The 18,577-nt window shown below is 36.2% G+C and overlaps 1 protein-coding gene and 1 pseudogene across 3 annotated transcripts; one reads left to right on the top strand and one right to left on the bottom strand.

Moving 5' to 3' along the window:
- Positions 1 to 5,195: 5,195 nt before the first annotated feature.
- LOC143590641 (calcium-dependent protein kinase 10-like) lies at positions 5,196 to 9,822 on the top strand (annotated as a pseudogene). Its single transcript, XR_013145506.1, has 7 exons — positions 5,196 to 5,831; positions 7,878 to 8,021; positions 8,114 to 8,266; positions 8,357 to 8,472; positions 8,563 to 8,730; positions 8,817 to 9,044; positions 9,422 to 9,822. The product of XR_013145506.1 is annotated as a calcium-dependent protein kinase 10-like (transcript).
- A 1,496-nt stretch (positions 9,823 to 11,318) lies between these two features.
- Positions 11,319 to 18,217, bottom strand: LOC143590647 (protein NRT1/ PTR FAMILY 2.11-like). 2 transcript variants are annotated; one of them, XR_013145508.1, is made up of 6 exons: positions 18,099 to 18,217; positions 12,797 to 13,014; positions 12,149 to 12,696; positions 11,924 to 12,058; positions 11,439 to 11,820; positions 11,319 to 11,348 (listed from the first exon to the last, which is right to left on the bottom strand). XR_013145508.1 is itself a non-coding variant. In XM_077071069.1 (5 exons), exons 1-5 carry the CDS (start codon positions 18,190 to 18,192, stop codon positions 11,784 to 11,786), a joined length of 1,032 nt encoding a protein of 343 aa, XP_076927184.1. In that variant the 5' UTR covers positions 18,193 to 18,217; the 3' UTR covers positions 11,322 to 11,783. The 2 variants fall into 2 exon arrangements, 1 of the variants encoding a protein (XP_076927184.1); XM_077071069.1 differs by having other exon boundaries at positions 11,322 to 11,820.
- Positions 18,218 to 18,577: the final 360 nt, after the last annotated feature.

The raw sequence follows: 18,577 nt of genomic DNA, 5'->3' as shown, positions 1-18,577 counted from the left end.
ACTAAGGCGGCCCTTAAGCGGCTCGCGGAAGTGCAAAGTGCGCCATCAAAGCGCCCATCGCCCGTGCCCGTGTGCGTGCGCGTCGGGTGCTTCGCACCCTCCGCTAGGACTAGTGGGTGTGATTTGGCACATAAGAATATTATCATGTGAACTCTCTTCTTTATAAAGAGCTTACAAGTTTTGTAATCTAGCGTTGTGGGACAAGAGTTAGAATTCCTATTTATACAGTGGTGGAAGCCTTCCATTTTCTTCCCTCCACATATGTGGGATGGAATTTTCCTTTACATTTTCCATTCTTCCTTTTACTTCTTCTCTTTTCTTTCTCATTTCTTCATTTCTTTCTTTGATTAGTTTATTCTTTATTATGGTTTGTTATACACGGCCACCACCGCTACCTCCGTTCACTTCCGGCCACGACCACCGCCGCACCTTCCTTGGTTCACCTATCTCATAGTCGCCGGCCCTTTTCTCCGGCTACACACCACACCGCCACATCTCTGCCATTCCCAACCACCATGACACTTATAAAGAAGAAACGATTCGCATATGGAGTTTCGCATGGGGTTTCGCATAGAGTTTCGCACGGGGTTTCGCATGAGATACGAATTCATCACTTCGCACGGGATGCGGATTCATCACTTCGCACGGGATGCGAATTCATCACTTCGTTTCAGATCTGCGAGTTTTAGCGATTCGTTTGGAGGGTTCGGTTTCTCAAGGGATTGGATACGAGTCTCGTCAAGTTCGTTTATGGTTCAGATCTGGGCTCGGGTTCGAAACCTTAGCCGAGCAGTTTTGGTTCTGGTTTGGGTTTCCGGTTATGGAGCTCCGGGTCTCGTTGAACCCCGTTCACATTAGTTTGTTATTGTTTGTATTTTGTCACTTCACAAACTACTGTTACTGTTATTATTATTATTAGATTTGTTTGTAGCTTTCTCATATTGGTTCGTTTATGTCGGTTTGCTTCGGCTCAAGTGTCCATTTGTTACTAGATCTAAGGTGGAAACGAGATGAGAAAAAAGAAACGAATATTAATTATAAACGTACCTTAGATATTGATAGGTAGATCTTGGATAAATGGAATTGGATTCTTGAAACGTTTGGTGTACAGGAGATCTATGTTTTGTGTGTGTGTGTGCCAATGATTGGAAGATGATGATGAAATGATAAGGATAAGGATGAATTTAGGGTTTTAGGTTTTAAATAGGTAAAGCCCAAAGGCTTTTAGGCCCAAATCATTCTCAAGTCCATTAACCTCTCCTAATCCTATCCATATTCTACCTATTATTTAATTAATTTAAATGACATCTCTCGACACGACAACTAAAATAAACTCGAAACGTTTTATTTATTATTATCGCAACGAGGACGTTATAGTATAGCTTGGCACATGAGATTACGAGAGAGCTTGTGGTTGAGAGAAGAATTTTGGACCACACCATGAGTTGGCGGGTTAAGGTAGTAATCACAGATGGGATGCTTGAACTAAGAGCATTCCCAGCCATTCCTTACCCTATATCCATATATATCATATAATTAAACTAAAAATTATTGTTTTCTCTCTCTCCTGTTTTATTAAATAACACTTTTTATACCTTTATCATTATCTTTTCTATTTCCTTCACTCACAACCACTTTTAGAAAATATTAAAAAATTATATGGTATGAACAGTGAAACCTCAAATTTAACTTTACCCTATAACTTTTTCTCTCTCCTCTACTCACAACCACTTATAACCATAGCATATAATTTACAAATCCCCCTCACATATTTTTAAGAAACGAGCTGAGAATGCTCTAATGAGTCATAAGCGAATGTAACCTAACTTGAAAATTAAATTTAACTTATGAGATATCATTCTCAGTATTAAGGAATGTGTTATATGCCACTCAAATACGCTTGAGGAAAGTGGGTCGATTGATGTATTATACTCTGGGTTCAGATTTTTCCTGATTTTGATTTCAGGTCTTAAGTTTTTTGATCCACATACTTTAGTGAAATTAGCCAATTGCTAGTGATATCTATATACTTTCAAGTAAAAATGTAAAATACAAGTTAATTAACGGTTGATCGTTTCATTTGAAAGAGGTCTCCACTTTAACACATATCATGATACCATAGGGCTACAAGCCTTTTGATGTGTAAAATACTTGTTAACTAAATAAAACAAATAAAGAAATTAAATTCAGAGCTTTATCACACACACATAAATAAGGTTCGTGATGTTACATCTAAGACATCTAGTCATGTGGTCTTCAATCAAGTTCACATTATACGATGTTTTAGTGTTGATAAAGAATAATATACAACTTTCTGTAATTTTAATTCATCAATCTTTAATATAGTCAAATTACGTATGTCCTATACAACTTATCCATTATTTTTATACATATAACTAAGATTTTTTTCTCTCTAATAAACATAGAGATCATGATTACATTACAAGTTCTTTAAAATTTCTGTAGAGATATGAATCTTCTTTCTTATCAAAGTTATGCTCACAAGCGGCAGCTAAGAAGACGGAGGTAAAGCAACTCATACATTTAAAATTTTTTTTTTTTTTTATGTATACGGTTAAAAATCGATATTTTAAACCATGAAAGTGATAACAAGATTGTCTGATTTTATCTGATTCTAAAATCCTCAATCAATTTGCTCTGATAAGTTATAGTTATTATAAAAATAAGTATTTGCAAACTTAAAGTTCTAAAAACGTTTCTTCACAAATGATACAATAAATACTATGTAATTACTTTGTTTTGCAATTCAGAAGCAGCTAGCGGCGTATTTTGGTGGCAACATTCTATTTCAATGTAAAAAATTGTATACATTTTAATGAAAGAAATGATAATCACATGAAAAACATATGTATATTTAAGATAACTTATATAGTCAATTTATGTAATTTACTTAAAACTTGTCATAAAACTGGAGTAATACTAAATTTACAGATTAATATTTTAACGGTTGAAACCTACGGCCCAATAACCTCTCGAATGGTGTCAAGATATGGTTATTTTGTTTTTTAAAAAACATTTAATTATTAGTTATATATCAACATGTAATTTAATAAATATAAGTGAAATAGTTATGAATTACTCTACTTGCCAAAAATAAATTTTGATACATAAATGATGAGTCCTCTAATTTTTAAAATACTCCATTTATTTTAAACTTTTTTTTTTTTTTTTTTTTTTTTGCAATTAGCGATATAGCTAGTCATGAGCTAAAAGTTGAATTTGAAATAGATTAAAGACGATAGGTCATATGCTTATTCGTGCCCACATCCCAATTAACAAGTTTAGTTTTATATATTTAGCTCTGGATTAAGAAAACCAAATAAAAATGATTGAGAATGTCAAAGTGAGAAAAAATAATTCTAAGTATTATATAAAATCGCTGAAAGATTGTTGAGTTAAAAGTGTGAACAAATTTCATTTTCTTGACATTATATTGTCAAATGAGAAATCAAAAACCAAAGTATCAAACTTTAAATACTAGCATATGTTAAACAGCCCTCTCTAAATCTTATACGCACTTTCTAAATAACAGGTAAATGAGTAAATCATTTACTAAGGGGGTGTTTGTTTTTTCTTCAAACATCTTCAAGGGAGCTAATGTCTGCAGGCGCGCAGACATTACCCTTGAAGACTGTTTGTTTTTTTTCTTAAAACAGATCTGAAGTTATCTTCTTTCATCTTAAAAGAAAAGCAAGGAAATCTTGCTTAAAACATCTTCACAAAAAAACCCTACTCTTCTCCCTTTGCAGCCACCCTCTCATCCACTGCTCCTACCACCGTCCGCCAACACCACCACCCACCGTACGCCGCCACCACCGCCCCCGTACCCCGCCGCCACCGTCCACCACCATCCACCGCCACCACCACCGTCCACCACCCACCATCCATCACCACCACCGTCCACCACCCACCATCCATCACCACCACCGTCCACCACCCACCATCCATCACCACCACCGTCCGCCACCACCACCACCATCCATCACCGCCACCACCACCATCCATCACCCACCACCACCACCATCCATCACCGCCACCACCACCGTCCACCACCCACCATCCATCACCACCACCGTCCGCCACCACCACCACCATCCATCACCACCACCGTCCACCACCCACCATCCATCACCACCACCATCCATTACCACCACCACCATCCATCACCGCCACCACCACCATCCATCACCCACCACCACCACCATCCATCACCACCACCGTCCACCACCAACCAAAACCATCCATCACCACCACCCATTGTCCACCACCACCATCCACCGCCACTACCCACCGTCCGCCGCCACTACCACCATCCACCACCACCACCTTCCACCACCCACCAAAACCAAATCGGCATGGCAAGCAAAGACTAAAAACTAGATGTAACTTGAATAAATGACTTCTATCTTGTGAGATAAGTTTGACAGTTATGCAGACAGTATCAGCTTATAAAAACAAACAGTCTTATATTTTCAGCTTGCAGATCTTCAGACCACATCTTCAGTTGCAGACATGAAAACAGATGAAATCAGCTTGCAGACAGTTTATGTCTGCAAAAACAAACAGCACCTAAGCGCGCCATGTTTGTTGTAATCTGTAAACTTAAAACCTGATTATTGTCATCTCATTTTTTAAATCATGTTAGGAACTTAGGATTAGATGCACTATAGGATTCCTTTATTTATAAGATCAAGAAGAGCCAATGAATTTTTTTAAAAAAGTTTATACCAATTATCATTAACAATGAAAAGCATTTACATAATTAATAAATTAAATATTCAATAAACGAATCACACAATTTAATTTCCGATTACAAAACATATTAAATAAAAAGTGGCAAAAAGGTAATTCTAATTTCTAAATTCCATTATTCTTTTATATTTTAATAACAACAATAATATTAAATAAATAATAGAAAATAAAATAATAAGAATAAATATGGTGGAACGACATATTTGACTTTTAGCCTTTAAGGCGAAAAGAAAAGAAACCTTCCTTTTCATTCCCATACCCCGCGTTCTCCTTTTGCCGTGAAATGCCCGCCTCTCCAAATCCTCACTCTCCGGCAACAACAACAATATTATTATTATTATTATTATTATTATTATCAATCCCCTACCCACCACCCAAAAACACTTTTAACTATTCTCGAAGACGGCCCTTAAACAGCCAGCATGGGCAACTGCACCACATGCCTCCGTCCAGACACACCCGAATCCAACCACTACCAACCTCCTCCAACTCCACAAGACAAGAAAAAACCCAACAAACAAAGAAAACCCAACCCGTACGCCGAAACACCCGTACCAATACGCGTCTTAAACAACGACTTCGCACAGTTTGCAACTCACCGTACCCGAATCTCGGACAAGTACATACTCGGACGTGGGGAGTTTGGAGTAACATACCTTTGCACTGATCGTGAGACCAAACAAGCGTTCGCTTGCAAATCAATATCCAAGAAGAAGCTACGGACTGCAGTGGACGTAGAGGATGTTAGACGTGAGGTGGCGATCATGTCCAGGTTGCCCGAGCATCCGAATATAGTGAAGCTGCGGGCAACGTATGAGGATCATGAAGCGGTTCATTTGGTTATGGAGTTGTGTGAGGGTGGGGAGCTTTTTGATCGGATTGTTGCTAGAGGGCATTATAGCGAACGCGCTGCGGCTGGCATCGCGAAAACGGTTGCGGAGGTTGTTAAGATGTGTCATGAAAATGGTGTCATCCATCGGGACTTGAGTTTGCGAATAAGAAAGAGAATTCGGCTCTTAAAGCTATTGATTTCGGGCTTTCTGTGTTCTTTAAACCGGGTAATTTTAATCTTTCGTTATTGATTTTGTTGATAATTGGTATAAAGATTTCTAGGTTAAAATCTCGAGTATCGAGCAAATCATACCACCCATATAATCAGAAGTACACACCTGGTGAAGAGGTAGGTCCCAGCAGAGCCCAGTTGGACCCGCAAGACTCACCTTGAACAGGGACGTCTGCGCAACGACCAACTGCTTCCGCAGGACCCACCATGCTCAGAGAAGACCTTACGCGCAGTACGCCAGCTGTACCCGCAGGGAAAGCCTCCCAATGGTGAAGTACCCCGCTTGTTCCCGCAGTTGCGGATACAAGCCATCAGGGAAGGCTACCCGCACTGATAGCAAGGCTACACGCACAAGGGACTAATGCTACTTCAGTAGTCACCTGAAGGAATGAGCAAGGCGGGAATACTCCCGCCCAAATGAGCCAGTCCGTATGCTTCTGGAAGATCTTTTGTACTATACCTACCAAGGTATGGGCAAAACAGACGATCTGACCAGAGACGCCCATGAACCAATCACAGGGTGACAGCTCACCGACAACAGTACGAGGAGGAGCACCCTCTAGTACTGTTTGTCACTATTAGCCGCTGCCTAATTACCAACCCTTACCGTGGGACGTGCGCAGCCTACAGTTGGTGGAACAGTGCATAGCCGGCAGTAAAGGAACAGTATACAGCCGACCTTGTCACTGTAGGCCGCAGCCTATCCACCAACCAGCATGGCTTGAGCGTAGTCCACTGTTGGTAGAACAGGAATACTATTCAGCCGGCCGTACCTTCTAGGAAACCTACCTTCGGCTATAAATACTCCAACACCTTGGAATGGTAAGGACATCATCTGATATCTCATTATCTTATCTTATCTAGCAATCTCTTAATATACACTTATATTCAGAGCAATCTAGTCTGATTCTCACGCCGAAGGGTGGTCACAAGGAGGAACCCCCCCTTCTCAGTGACGAGCTTATGGTGTCTGTTTTGCAGGTCACCTGAAGAACAACCTTCTCTGCTGGACCTCATCCTCGTGGGAAACATTACTTAACCCCCAGATTATCCGTAATCTGCCCCGGGTCACTTAGTGTTTCTTCACCTGGAAAGGGCCTCGAACACTCATTTTAAGCAACTCTTGCCTACTGTGTTTAACTAGGTTAATTTGTATTTAACTGGGTTAATTTTAATCTTCTGTTTTGATGGAATCACAGAAAGACTTTTTTATTGGGGTGTTGAAATCTTTGGATTTAACTTTTAGATCTTGATCTTGCTTTTGTTATTTGATTAAATTATAATATTATCTTAATTACTTGATTAAAGTTAAGATTTATTTCAAAAGGGGTTTGGGGGATATGGAGTAGGTGAGCTGGTATTGGGTTGAATGATTAGATTAGATTAGATTAGATTCCATTTTGATGTCGTTTTCATATTAGTTTAGTCAATTTGAGAAGACATGGTCTGGGCCAAGATCACGGGACCAAGAAACCCATAGCTGCCTCATTTTGACTAACAGCTCATGGGCTCGAGCCATGGTGCGTTGACCACGCAGGTTTGCCTTGTGTAAAGTTCGGTCCCTTATGCACGTGGCGGCCTATTGAGCTAATTTAAGGGTGTTTAATCTTCAACAGGTCAAATAAATGTTTTAGCCTAAAAGGGAACGGGTTAAATAAAGAATAATTTTAATGTAAAAGTTATTAAAACTACTAATTAATCTCTTTCTTGAAATACTTATATGATTAATTAGTCATATCCAAACGGATTATTAATTTGTTTTGCTCTGAAGTAGACAAAAGTGTTTTTCGATTTTTTTTGGCAATTATTAATATTTGACACGTTTCGACACAAATCCATTTTGGCCCGTTACCTGATTAATCAACTAGTGATTTTAAACTAGTATGTTACGGCAACTGATGTGGGGTTTATAAGCCAAATGGGTTCCCTCACTCATCAGACTAGTATTTTGGGTTGAGTTCTTCTATTTGGTTTGTAACATAGGATAAAAGATATAAGGCTACAACAATTATATAACATTTTATTTAATTCTTGTTGTCAGGGCAAAGATTTTCGGAAATTGTGGGGAGCCCATACTACATGGCACCAGAGGTCTTGAAGCGAAATTATGGTCCAGAAGTTGATATATGGAGTGCTGGAGTTATTCTTTATATATTATTATGTGGGGTTCCTCCATTTTGGGAAGGTAATGCAATCACTAGACACTAGATATATTGACTGGATTTTGTGATTTGATATGTTGATGCTAATCTTTTATATTTACTTGTTTGATTATAGAAACTGAACAAGGTGTCGCTTTAGCAATTCTTCGGGGCGTTATTGATTTCAAGAGGGAACCATGGCCTCAAATTTCTGAAAATGCTAAAAGTCTCGTTAAGCAGATGCTAGAACCCGATCTCAAGAAACGGCTAACTGCCCAACAGGTTCTTGGTAAGTTTAAGATGCTCTTTGACACTTGTTTGACCATAATAGTCAAAGTCAACATAACATTATTTATAATTCTCTCCTTTTTTCTTGTAGAACATCCATGGATACAAAATGAGAAGAAAGCTTCAAATGTCCCGTTGGGAGATATAGTGCGAACGAGACTCAAACAATTCTCGGTGATTAATAGATTCAAAAAGAAAGCATTGCGAGTAAGCATTCATTTTAGTAATCAATAATTTAATATTGGATCTTACATATGAGTGTAATTAATATTTTGTGTCATTGGTTGAATGATGTAGGTGATTGCCGAGCACTTGTCTATCGAAGAAGTCGAAGTAATCAAAGATATGTTTACATTGATGGACTCTGATGGTGACGGGAAAGTAACATTTGATGAACTGAAAGCCGGATTAAAGAAAGTCGGCTCACAATTGGCTGAACCCGAGATTCGGTTGCTCATGGATGTGGTATATGACATACATTTATGCAAATAATATTTTGAAAAAAAATTAAGATTTTAGTACTAAAATGCTTCTATTTGATAATTCACAAGGCTGATGTTGATGGCAATGGAGTACTTGAGTATGGAGAGTTTGTAGCCGTGACAATTCATTTGCAGAAGATGGAAAATGATGAACATCTTCGCAGAGCGTTTATGTTTTTTGATAAAGATGGAAGCGGTTATATTGAGCTTGATGAGCTAGAGCAAGTGTTATATGAACCGGGTCAAGTAGATATCCAAGTACTTAATGACATCATGAAAGAAGTCGATACAGACAAGGTATGTTATTGGAATCTCACTAGACTTGGCAAATGGGTGGGTCGGACGGGCTGGATGACGGCTCATATGGAAATTTTTTGTATAGATTGAAACAGACCGGACTAGGTTTGGTTGAACCGTAACACTCTGCGTGTTGAAATAGTTAGTTGTCACGTACGATCGCATAGTTATCATTTTAGTAACAACCTAGTTTTTGAAATAAATGAGTTACGAGTTTTAAGCATCCAAAACATATTTTGGGCTACATTTCTTTTTTTATGTATGACATATTAGTGAGATAAAACAGTTGGATTGAAGTTGTCACCCAACATTTGTGTCACCTTGATTCTAATCTAACAATTTGTTGGCTTCTAACGGTTGGTCAAACATTGTCACAGGATGGTCAAATTAGTTTCGATGAATTTGTTGCGATGATGAAAGCGGGGACTGATTGGAGGAAGGCGTCACGTCAATACTCAAGAGAGAGATTCAAGAGCTTAAGTGTTAATTTGATGAAGGATGGATCGTTGCGGCTTGAGGATGGGTTGACCGGTCAAAGTGTTGTAGTTTGAACTTTGAAGTAACGAGTAACACGTCCACGGTATTCTTTCATTTTGTTTGTCTTCGGGTTGAAAGGGATTTGCAAGTTGGGTTTAGAGGAGTTTGTTGCAAAAGGGTTGTGGATTCGGCTTTTGTTTTAAGTTGTATATATCTATATTTATAATTTTCTGTTGTATAAATATAACCGATTTCTTTTCAGCTTGTTTCATGGCTAATCGAGCTTTTTTTTTTTTTTTTTTTTTTTTTTAACTTCTTGTTTTTTGGCTTTCTTATATACCTGTATTGATAATATGAATCCAAAGAAATATGTTTGTTTGCATGTTCTAGTTGCCTTTGATTGTAAGATCATGCTTTTTGCTTTATAGATTTTTATCATGTTATAATTTATGGGCATTTTTGTTGTTATGGTCTTTGCCCTTTTTCTTTTTGCTGTTGCCAGGCCCAGCTTTCCCTTTTCTCTATTTTAGGCCAGGGCCAGGCCTAGCTTTCCCATTTTATTTCTTTAACTAGGATTTATAACCCGTGATTCGCGACAGCCAACAGGACCATTAAACCAAACGAAAAAATATACATAAAAGCGTTAAACCACAAACGTATCGTGAGTCGACGCGAAATCAACTTGTATCAGATTACGACATCGGAAGTAAGCAAAGGAAATAAACCTGTCAATGCCAAAATACAAAAAAAAATCACATATAGAACCCAAAAAAAAAAAATCGGCATGCTGTAGCTGAAAATCGATGCAAATTCGGTATTGGCGGTACCGGCACAGATTTGTAAACATGAAGTAGTAAGCCAAAAAAACATATTTTAAAGGCGCGGTATCAAACGCTGAAACATGAATATAAAACATGAGATAGTTTTGAAAATGAAAAAGTTTCGGTCATTGTAAAGACCAACTATAACAAATACTAAAGCAAAGTTTAAGAAAATCGTTTAACCGGCAAATAATACATGTAAAGTCGACAATTGATATAGTTGGTTAAATATTATAATTAGTTAAAATATCAAGTAAAATAAAGGAAATAATAACTATATGATAATGTAAAATTAGAGTTAATGTTAATCTTTTATTTGTAGTAGCTTTAACAATAAAATAACAGGGAATTGAATAGTAATATATATAAAAATGAACAATTTTGTTTTCACCTGTATACTATATCATCTAACCTTAATTTGTCACCACCACCACTTTTGTATACCTAAATAGTAAATATCACCGTACTGAATCAACTTAGGAACAAGGTCTCACTTTTGCCATAAAATTCACGGGACTACTCTAATACCCTGTTAACTAATGAGAAAGGTAAAATACATATTACTATCATGGACACACGGCCTTCAATAAGGTTTTAGGTAGAAAATAAGTGGAAGGCGGATTTGAATTTTAGAGCCCCTTTAAATGTTAAATACTTTCAATGTTAACTTTAGCTTGCGAAACTACGAATTTTCAAGCAATCATATAAACTTCATTTATGATAATCACTTAAAAAATCACAAAACGTTAAAATAGAAAAGAAAAGATTGATGTAGCAATTTGATTTTGAAGTTAAATGGAACATTCCAGTACTAGGAAACTATGATACAATATTTAGAGAATCTATCCATCTGGATTCTTTTAAACCCAAACTTGAACCCACATTAGGGCATTCATATGATCATGACCAAATTATTAGTGACATGCATCATGATTCACTAGAGCATATGATCACCTTGTGTTCAAACCATAGGCTTGGGCTAACCAATTTCTAGACCCACCTTCACCTACATCTTCATGGGTTGTTCTATGAACAATTGATATCAAGAAACTGCTCAAGTAACTTGACATCGCAAACGCACAACAGAAGAAAGAACCCGCAAAACTCTTCATATTTTCAGGAAACTGCTTGTAGAAAAACTCAATAAACCCGATCATAGCAAACCCTTCCGAGAGCCCAGCTACCACCATTTGAATTACAAGCCAAAAGCTTGACATTGATGAAATTGCGCCTTTTCCCCTTTCTAACCCGAGCGTTGGTTTTGAATGTGCAACGTCTCTTCTTTTCGTTTCAATTACGGCTGCAACAAGCATCGTGAAAATGTAGATGCCTATTCCGACTCCAATCCTTTGGAGGATTGAAATACCTTGCCTTTTGTTTGTTATTTTTCGAAGACAAGGAACTATCAACCGGTCATAAGTTGGGACCCATATGGTGAGAGTTAACATTTGAAAGACGGTGTAGGACGCAGCCGGAACCTGAAACGGGCTATGCTTGAGTCGTCGGTCAGATTGTAGGGCTTGAAAGACTGTGAAGATTTGTATATTGTTAAATGAAACCAAGTAGAGTATGCAAGCAAACCAAATTGGGATTGTTTTAATCACACATTTCACTTCCTCTATTTGCTGTATGCTACATAGCGTCCATTGGTCACCTGACGATCCGTCGGGGTTAATATCGTCATTTGGGGTTATGATTGCTGCTTTGTTCAAAAACCTGTTATGTATAAGCTCGTAAAATGTTATGAACATTAAGATGTTTTAGCATTATATTTAGGGTCTAAATGTTTAAGGGTTAGATATGTACTTGAGTTGGTTGTTGTATGGTAGTTTTTCGTTAACGGATTTTGTAGAAACATGATTAAACATGAAAATCGTCGGTTCCTTGGGAACGATAAGTTTCCTCTTCTTGATCGCGGCCACTAGGACTTGAATAATGTTGGCCAAAGGGCTACCATTAGGTTGCACTTTCACATAAATTCTCGCTCCCAGGAAGAATATGACACACGAGAGGAACATAAATAACGCGGGGATTGCTAAGCCTATAGCCCAACTGATATTTGCTTGCACGTAGACGATGATAGTCAATGCCACCATCAAAGCAAAGTTGAACGAAAAATAGTACCAATTGAAGAAACTAGCGATTCCTTGTTGGCCAGACTCCGTATTTGGATTAAACTGGTCGGCACCAAAAGCCAAGTTACATGGTCGGATTCCACTTGCTCCAATGATCAAGAACATGAAACCGGTGAGCAAGAAAGCCATTTGCCACGGTGTTGGTCCGACGCAAAAAGCGTCCACACAATGAGGATGGAGAGGTTTGACTACTGCTGTTAGTGCTATCATAAGCATACCCTAAAATGCTTAAAACTTTTGAAGTTAACAAATTTATATTTCATGTAAAAAATTACGAAAATCATCGATATGATACTATGTTGGAGATTGTGGTACGTACTAGGAAAGATGAAATGGAACAGACTCCTAAGACCTTGTACCGACCGAAATAAGTGTCAGAAAGAAATGCTCCAAAGAGGGTACCAAAGTTGCATGTACCTTGAAATGTGTTGTTGAGATTAGTAGCACTAATTGACTTCATATTGAATACTGTAGTTAGGTACACCACTAGATTTGCCGATGCTCCCATCGTACCCAGGTTCACAAACGTCTCATTTCCTACACACGAAAAGAAATATACATAAAACCAGAAAGTGGGAGCCAGACTGACGGAGTGACGGGGATGAGGGTAGCCGGGTTTACCCACAACTTAAGTAAGGATGAGCTTGATATCAGTACCGGTACCAAAAATCCTCAAAATACTCGGTACGACAAAAATTCTAAATTTTGTTTAACTTCCCACATCTCATTCTCCATCTCACTCGATCACAAACATTTAATTTATTATATTTTCTTTTTCCGATACATTCACGTATAATATAGAGCTTGATGAATAGTGTCGCTAAATTTAAAGAAACACTATTTGCAAGACTTAAAAATTTAGAGATGAGAATGGGGATAAAGAAGCTGAAGGAGGTGAAAAACATTAAAAAAAAAGATAATAAATAATAGATATGAAGATGAAGATAGACTCTTATGAATGCCCTCCCCATCTTTAAAATATAAAAAAATTCTTTCGAAAATGCACTCCATATATCATTTCTATAAATTCATCTTCACAACCTTAAATTATAAAATGTTGCTATGCTAACTTTTCATATATGAAAAGCTACTAATCATAATTTATGTAAGATATAAAAACGATAAAAATATTATAAATTGTTGCTATGCTAACTTTTCATATATGAAAAGCTACTAATCATAATTTATGTGAGGTATAAAAACAATAAAAACAATAAAATAAATATTTGTGAGTGTGATAAAGATAAAAACTGAGAATTGGATGTGATGCGTTTTTCTAAAATGAGAGAAAAAAAATAGAATATGATTTAAATTATATATAAGATAGAATGTGAATGTGGTGAAGAGGATATGCATCATGCTCCAAGAACATTTCACTACTACATAAAGAGGTATTTGCCACCGACTTTTGCTACAAAAAAAATCGGTAGCAATTTTTGCTACGAATTAGCTAGGGACACATTTTGCTACGAATATTCTGTTGCAAGAAAAAATCCGTAGCAAAATCCATAGCAAACTTGAAAAAATAAGTATTATAAAATGACTTCATAAAATCGGTTGCAAAATCCGTAGCAAACTTGAGAAAGTAAGTATTATGAAAAATGAGTTTATAAAATCGGTAGCAAAATCCATTGCAAACTTGAGAAAATAAGTATTATTAAAATGAAATCCTAAAATTGGTAACAAAACCCATATCAAACTTGAGAAATAAGTATAAAAAAATGATTCCAAAACAACTGGTAGCAAAAAAACCCTAGCAAAATAAAGAAAATTAATATTTAAAACTTCATAATATAAAGTTTAGTAAAATTTGTAGTAGATTTGAGAAAAGAAAAATATTTAAAGGATATCAACATAAAATTCATTACAAAATGGTAGGAAACGAAAACAAATTTAAAACTAATTTTTCGAAATCTTTAACGCATCAAAAATAACAGAGACCTTTGTCAACAACCAGTATTGTCAACTTGCGCTTGAATACCTTAACACAAGTTGACATGCATAGAGATAAGGTGAAAAAAAATAGTCCAAGCCTCTTTAAAAGAAATGTATCATTTTAACGATAACTTTATAACAAACAAAAACCGGTAATTCAATAATAGGAAAAACAGATTTACATAAATAGGCATTTGCCATTGATTTTTGATAAGGAAAAAATCAGTCGTAATTTTTGCTACGAACGGGCATTAGCTACGGATTAGCTAGGGATACATTTTGCTACGAATATTCTGTTGTGAAATGTTTACAATTTTGCTACGAATATTCGGTCGCATTTTGCTCATTTATGTATATGATTTAAAGCCGACATCATCAATACTGATAGAGTTTGTGTCCGGTGACGATGTGTATTCGGTTAGTAGAACATGTGTGGTACGGCTTTTCATTTACTTTTTTTTTGGGTTTATTGACATTATCATTACAAACCTAACCGTTATCGAACGAATTCGCGTCGCTACAATGTGGCAATGCGACGGGCTTAATATCTAGTTTGGATACTTTGGATATTTATTAAGTTACATTAAACCAAACCGGTAATAGAACCGACCGTTCTAGTCTAGGTGTGTAAACTGGCAGAGCCGGCCGAGCCCGAGCTTGACTAGGCTCGAGCTCGGCTCGTTTAACTTACAAAGAGCTCCAGCTTAATATCGGCTTGTTTCATTCTATATTTCTAAAGCTTGAGATCGGCTCATGGGTAATTTTTCTAGCTCGACTTGTTTACTAGTTATTAATTAATTTTTATATATTTATAATTGTATATATATATGTATGTATGTATGTTTGTATGTATATTTTAATTATATTTTTTTATGTTACATAATATATATTATTTAGTTGTTTTTCATAATTATATAAATGACAGACTCGTTTAGGTTCGCGAGCCAGCTCGAGCTCGATAAGTGAAGCTCGGGCTCGAACTCATTTATTAAGAGAGCTTACTTTTAGGCTTGAGCTATGACGTGTTTAAGTCGACTCGTCCGAGGTTTCTCACGAGCCAATCTCGAGTTGCTCGTGAGTAACTAGGCTCGTTTGCACCCTACATTCTACTGGTTAAAACGTAAAACAATTAACATGGAATATTTTTTTAATTAATGTAAGCTTAGATTTAAAACAATGATAAACATTAAATCAAAAAGATAAAAATCAAATGAATATTTTGTATATTCTACTTATTCAAATATTTTGAATTTTGATTTAGAATATGTAGATTAATTTGAATATTTTGGTTCAAAAATAAAAAAAATCGAAAGAGGTGTTCAAATTTCAAAAACATTATTTGTTTAGGTGCTGTTATAGTTTTAGGTGCCGCTCATTCTTCTTCTCTGATAAAAACCCTAACCGCCCATTCTTACTTCTTCACCTCTCATTCTCTCCTCAGTCAGCCATCACCTGCAATGAAGATGAAGCTTTAACCGAGCACTAATCGAATTAATCATAATTTTCCCCTCGCATTTTCTCCTCATCTGACTAAAAGAATACAGCCCCAATCGGACTCCTCAATCAAAGGTAATTTCTTTCATTTGTCATTTATATGGGTTGACTTCACATCTGTAAATTATACAACAACCCATTCGTAATGTCTATGATTTCTATGCTATGTTTTTTACTTAATTTAAGTGGCAACTTTAAAATTATATTTTCCTGATCAGGTTTCTTAATATTAGCCTACTTTTACTTTTTGGTTGTTTAAACTTGTTGAATTGATAGGTTTCTTTGAATATGCGGCACTACTTTTTTGATATAGCAGTTTAGATTAACCGGTTTGGCTATATTGATTCGTTATATAGGATATTGCAGCTTACATAGTATGCTTTTATGTTTGTGTAAGTCACAAACTTAAATATTAGATCTCCCATCATCTAGTTCAATATTAGTCAAATGACATATGGTTCTTTGTTTTACTGTGCTTTTCAGGTGTACCTTCTACGAGTCACCCCAACTTCACGACGTGCGTTTGTTGTTTGATTTAAAGGTACGACTAATTTTAAATGTCGTTTAGTTATGTTTTATAGTTTCGGATATATATGTTGATCTTTTAGATTTTTAATATATATAATATAATGTAGTTTGTATAAGGTTACTTAATTAAAAGGTGAGTCTATGGTAAGCAAGAGAGTCCACGGCACCTAAGCTATTCACATATTAATATTGGTTAGTATTCTTTTATATGAGACTAGGAAAGGTGAGACCATAGCCCTTAGCTCTTCTTTAATAACAATTAGGATGTATTCTCTTCGAGGAAAAAGTCTTGTTTTCACCTCAATCAGGAGTGTGCTCCGGGTACAACCCAGAACCGAACCAGTTACACATTGATTGGTCCGGGTATGAAACGGGGATTCATGGATTTCATTGGTTAGTTAAAAACTTTAATGGATACAACCGGTAGTATAAAAGCGGATCAGAATGCAGAATATTATATATTATATTGGTCTTAATACTAAACTAAATAGCAAACTTACAACGTCGTGATACACATTTACAAACTAGTAAGTTTTTTTATGTATAAGAAGCTTTTTTAATTTTGTATAAACATTGAACATTGATGTGCTCCTAATAATGGTGTGTGAATTTAATAATTGTAGGTGTATTAGATAGCTGAGTTGGAACGAGAATAAAGAGTGGAGTTGGAACGAAAAGCAGAAAAAAATGCTATGTTGCAGAAAATTGAAGAAATAAGAGATTATATGCTCAAATGAATAAGAAACCTTAGCTATTGCCATGAAACCAGTTAGAAAATTTTTCACCAAGTCAAGATATATGAGTTAATGTTGCAAAACTAAATTTTAGATTTTATTGTATTACTTTTGGATATTTTATGCTATTTGGTTTGGATTTTTATCTTTGGTATGGTATTTTATAAAATTTGAATATATTGTTTATAGGGAAAACTGGAAGAGAATATAAAAAAATATTGAAAAATTCCATACAAAATCTATAGCTAAATCCGTAGCGAAAACCTTGATCAATCCGTAGCGAAAGCATGAGCATTTCTGTAGCTACATTCGTAACAAACTCAATCAAAAATTTGTAGCTAAATTTCATAGCAAAAACCAAAGCCAATTCCCGTAACCAAAGTTGTTGAAATCTGATAGCAAACTCCGTAGCTAAAAAATTTCGTAGCAAAATTACGTAGTTATATAATCGTAGCAAAATTTTGTAGCTAAAAGTTCGTAGCTAAAAAGCGTAGCAAAATTTTGTAACGAATAATTCGTAGCTAACAATCCGTAGCCAACAATTTTGTAGCAAAATCTGTAGCTAATGTAACTTAAATAACGACTCTCTTTTGGTAGCTAAGATCGTAGCAAAATTCCGATTCCGTAGCAAAAACTCGTAGCGAATAAGTTAGCTACGAGACTTGTACCTACGGACCAAATCCGTGGCAAATCCCGTAGCAAACCTAGGTTTGCTACAGATTTGCTAGCAAATTTGTACGTATTGTAGTAATGTTTATTTTATTATTTAATCTTTTAATAAACATTCATAAAATTTATAAAAATTGATGAATATTAAATCTTTATATTTACTGAGGTCACTATTTATAAAATGTTATATTTTAAAGATAGAACTAAAAGTAAAGATGAAGACGAAAAACATATCTTATTGTATTATGTGATGTGTCTTACCTATCACAAAGGGAATGGCTTTGACTCCTCTGTAGTTGAGTTCTTCCACTTTCTCTCCTCCATTACTTCCCATGCCTTCAATTTTCAAAGCCATTACTCAACCATTTAGATATATGTATGTATATATATCTAATTTGTGTGCATGAACAATAAATGATGATCGATGGAGGTGTCGATACACGTGGCAGACTGTCACACAGTGCGTGGTTAATGTGAGTAAATTTCTTTAGGTTTCGCTACCCTTCACACTTACAAAACATAAATATAAGCCACCAAATAAAGTAGATATATAGTGCATGAGTATGATCAGCATCTATACAAACACGTACCCACATCAAACATCCAAGTGTCTCGTTCTCCTTTACCCCAACCACACTTGAAGAGGTAGGTCCCAGCAGGGCTCAGTTGGTCCCGCATGACTCACCTTGAACAGGGATGTCTGCGCAAAGACCATCTACTCCCGCAGGACCCACCATGCT

This window comes from Bidens hawaiensis, unplaced genomic scaffold (assembly GCF_021521415.1).
Source record: "Bidens hawaiensis isolate Kalapana, Puna unplaced genomic scaffold, B.hawaiensis_p1.1 tig00038705_1, whole genome shotgun sequence".
In the NCBI taxonomy this organism is placed as follows: domain Eukaryota; kingdom Viridiplantae; phylum Streptophyta; class Magnoliopsida; order Asterales; family Asteraceae; genus Bidens; species Bidens hawaiensis.
This window is presented reverse-complemented; position numbering and strand designations above follow the sequence as displayed.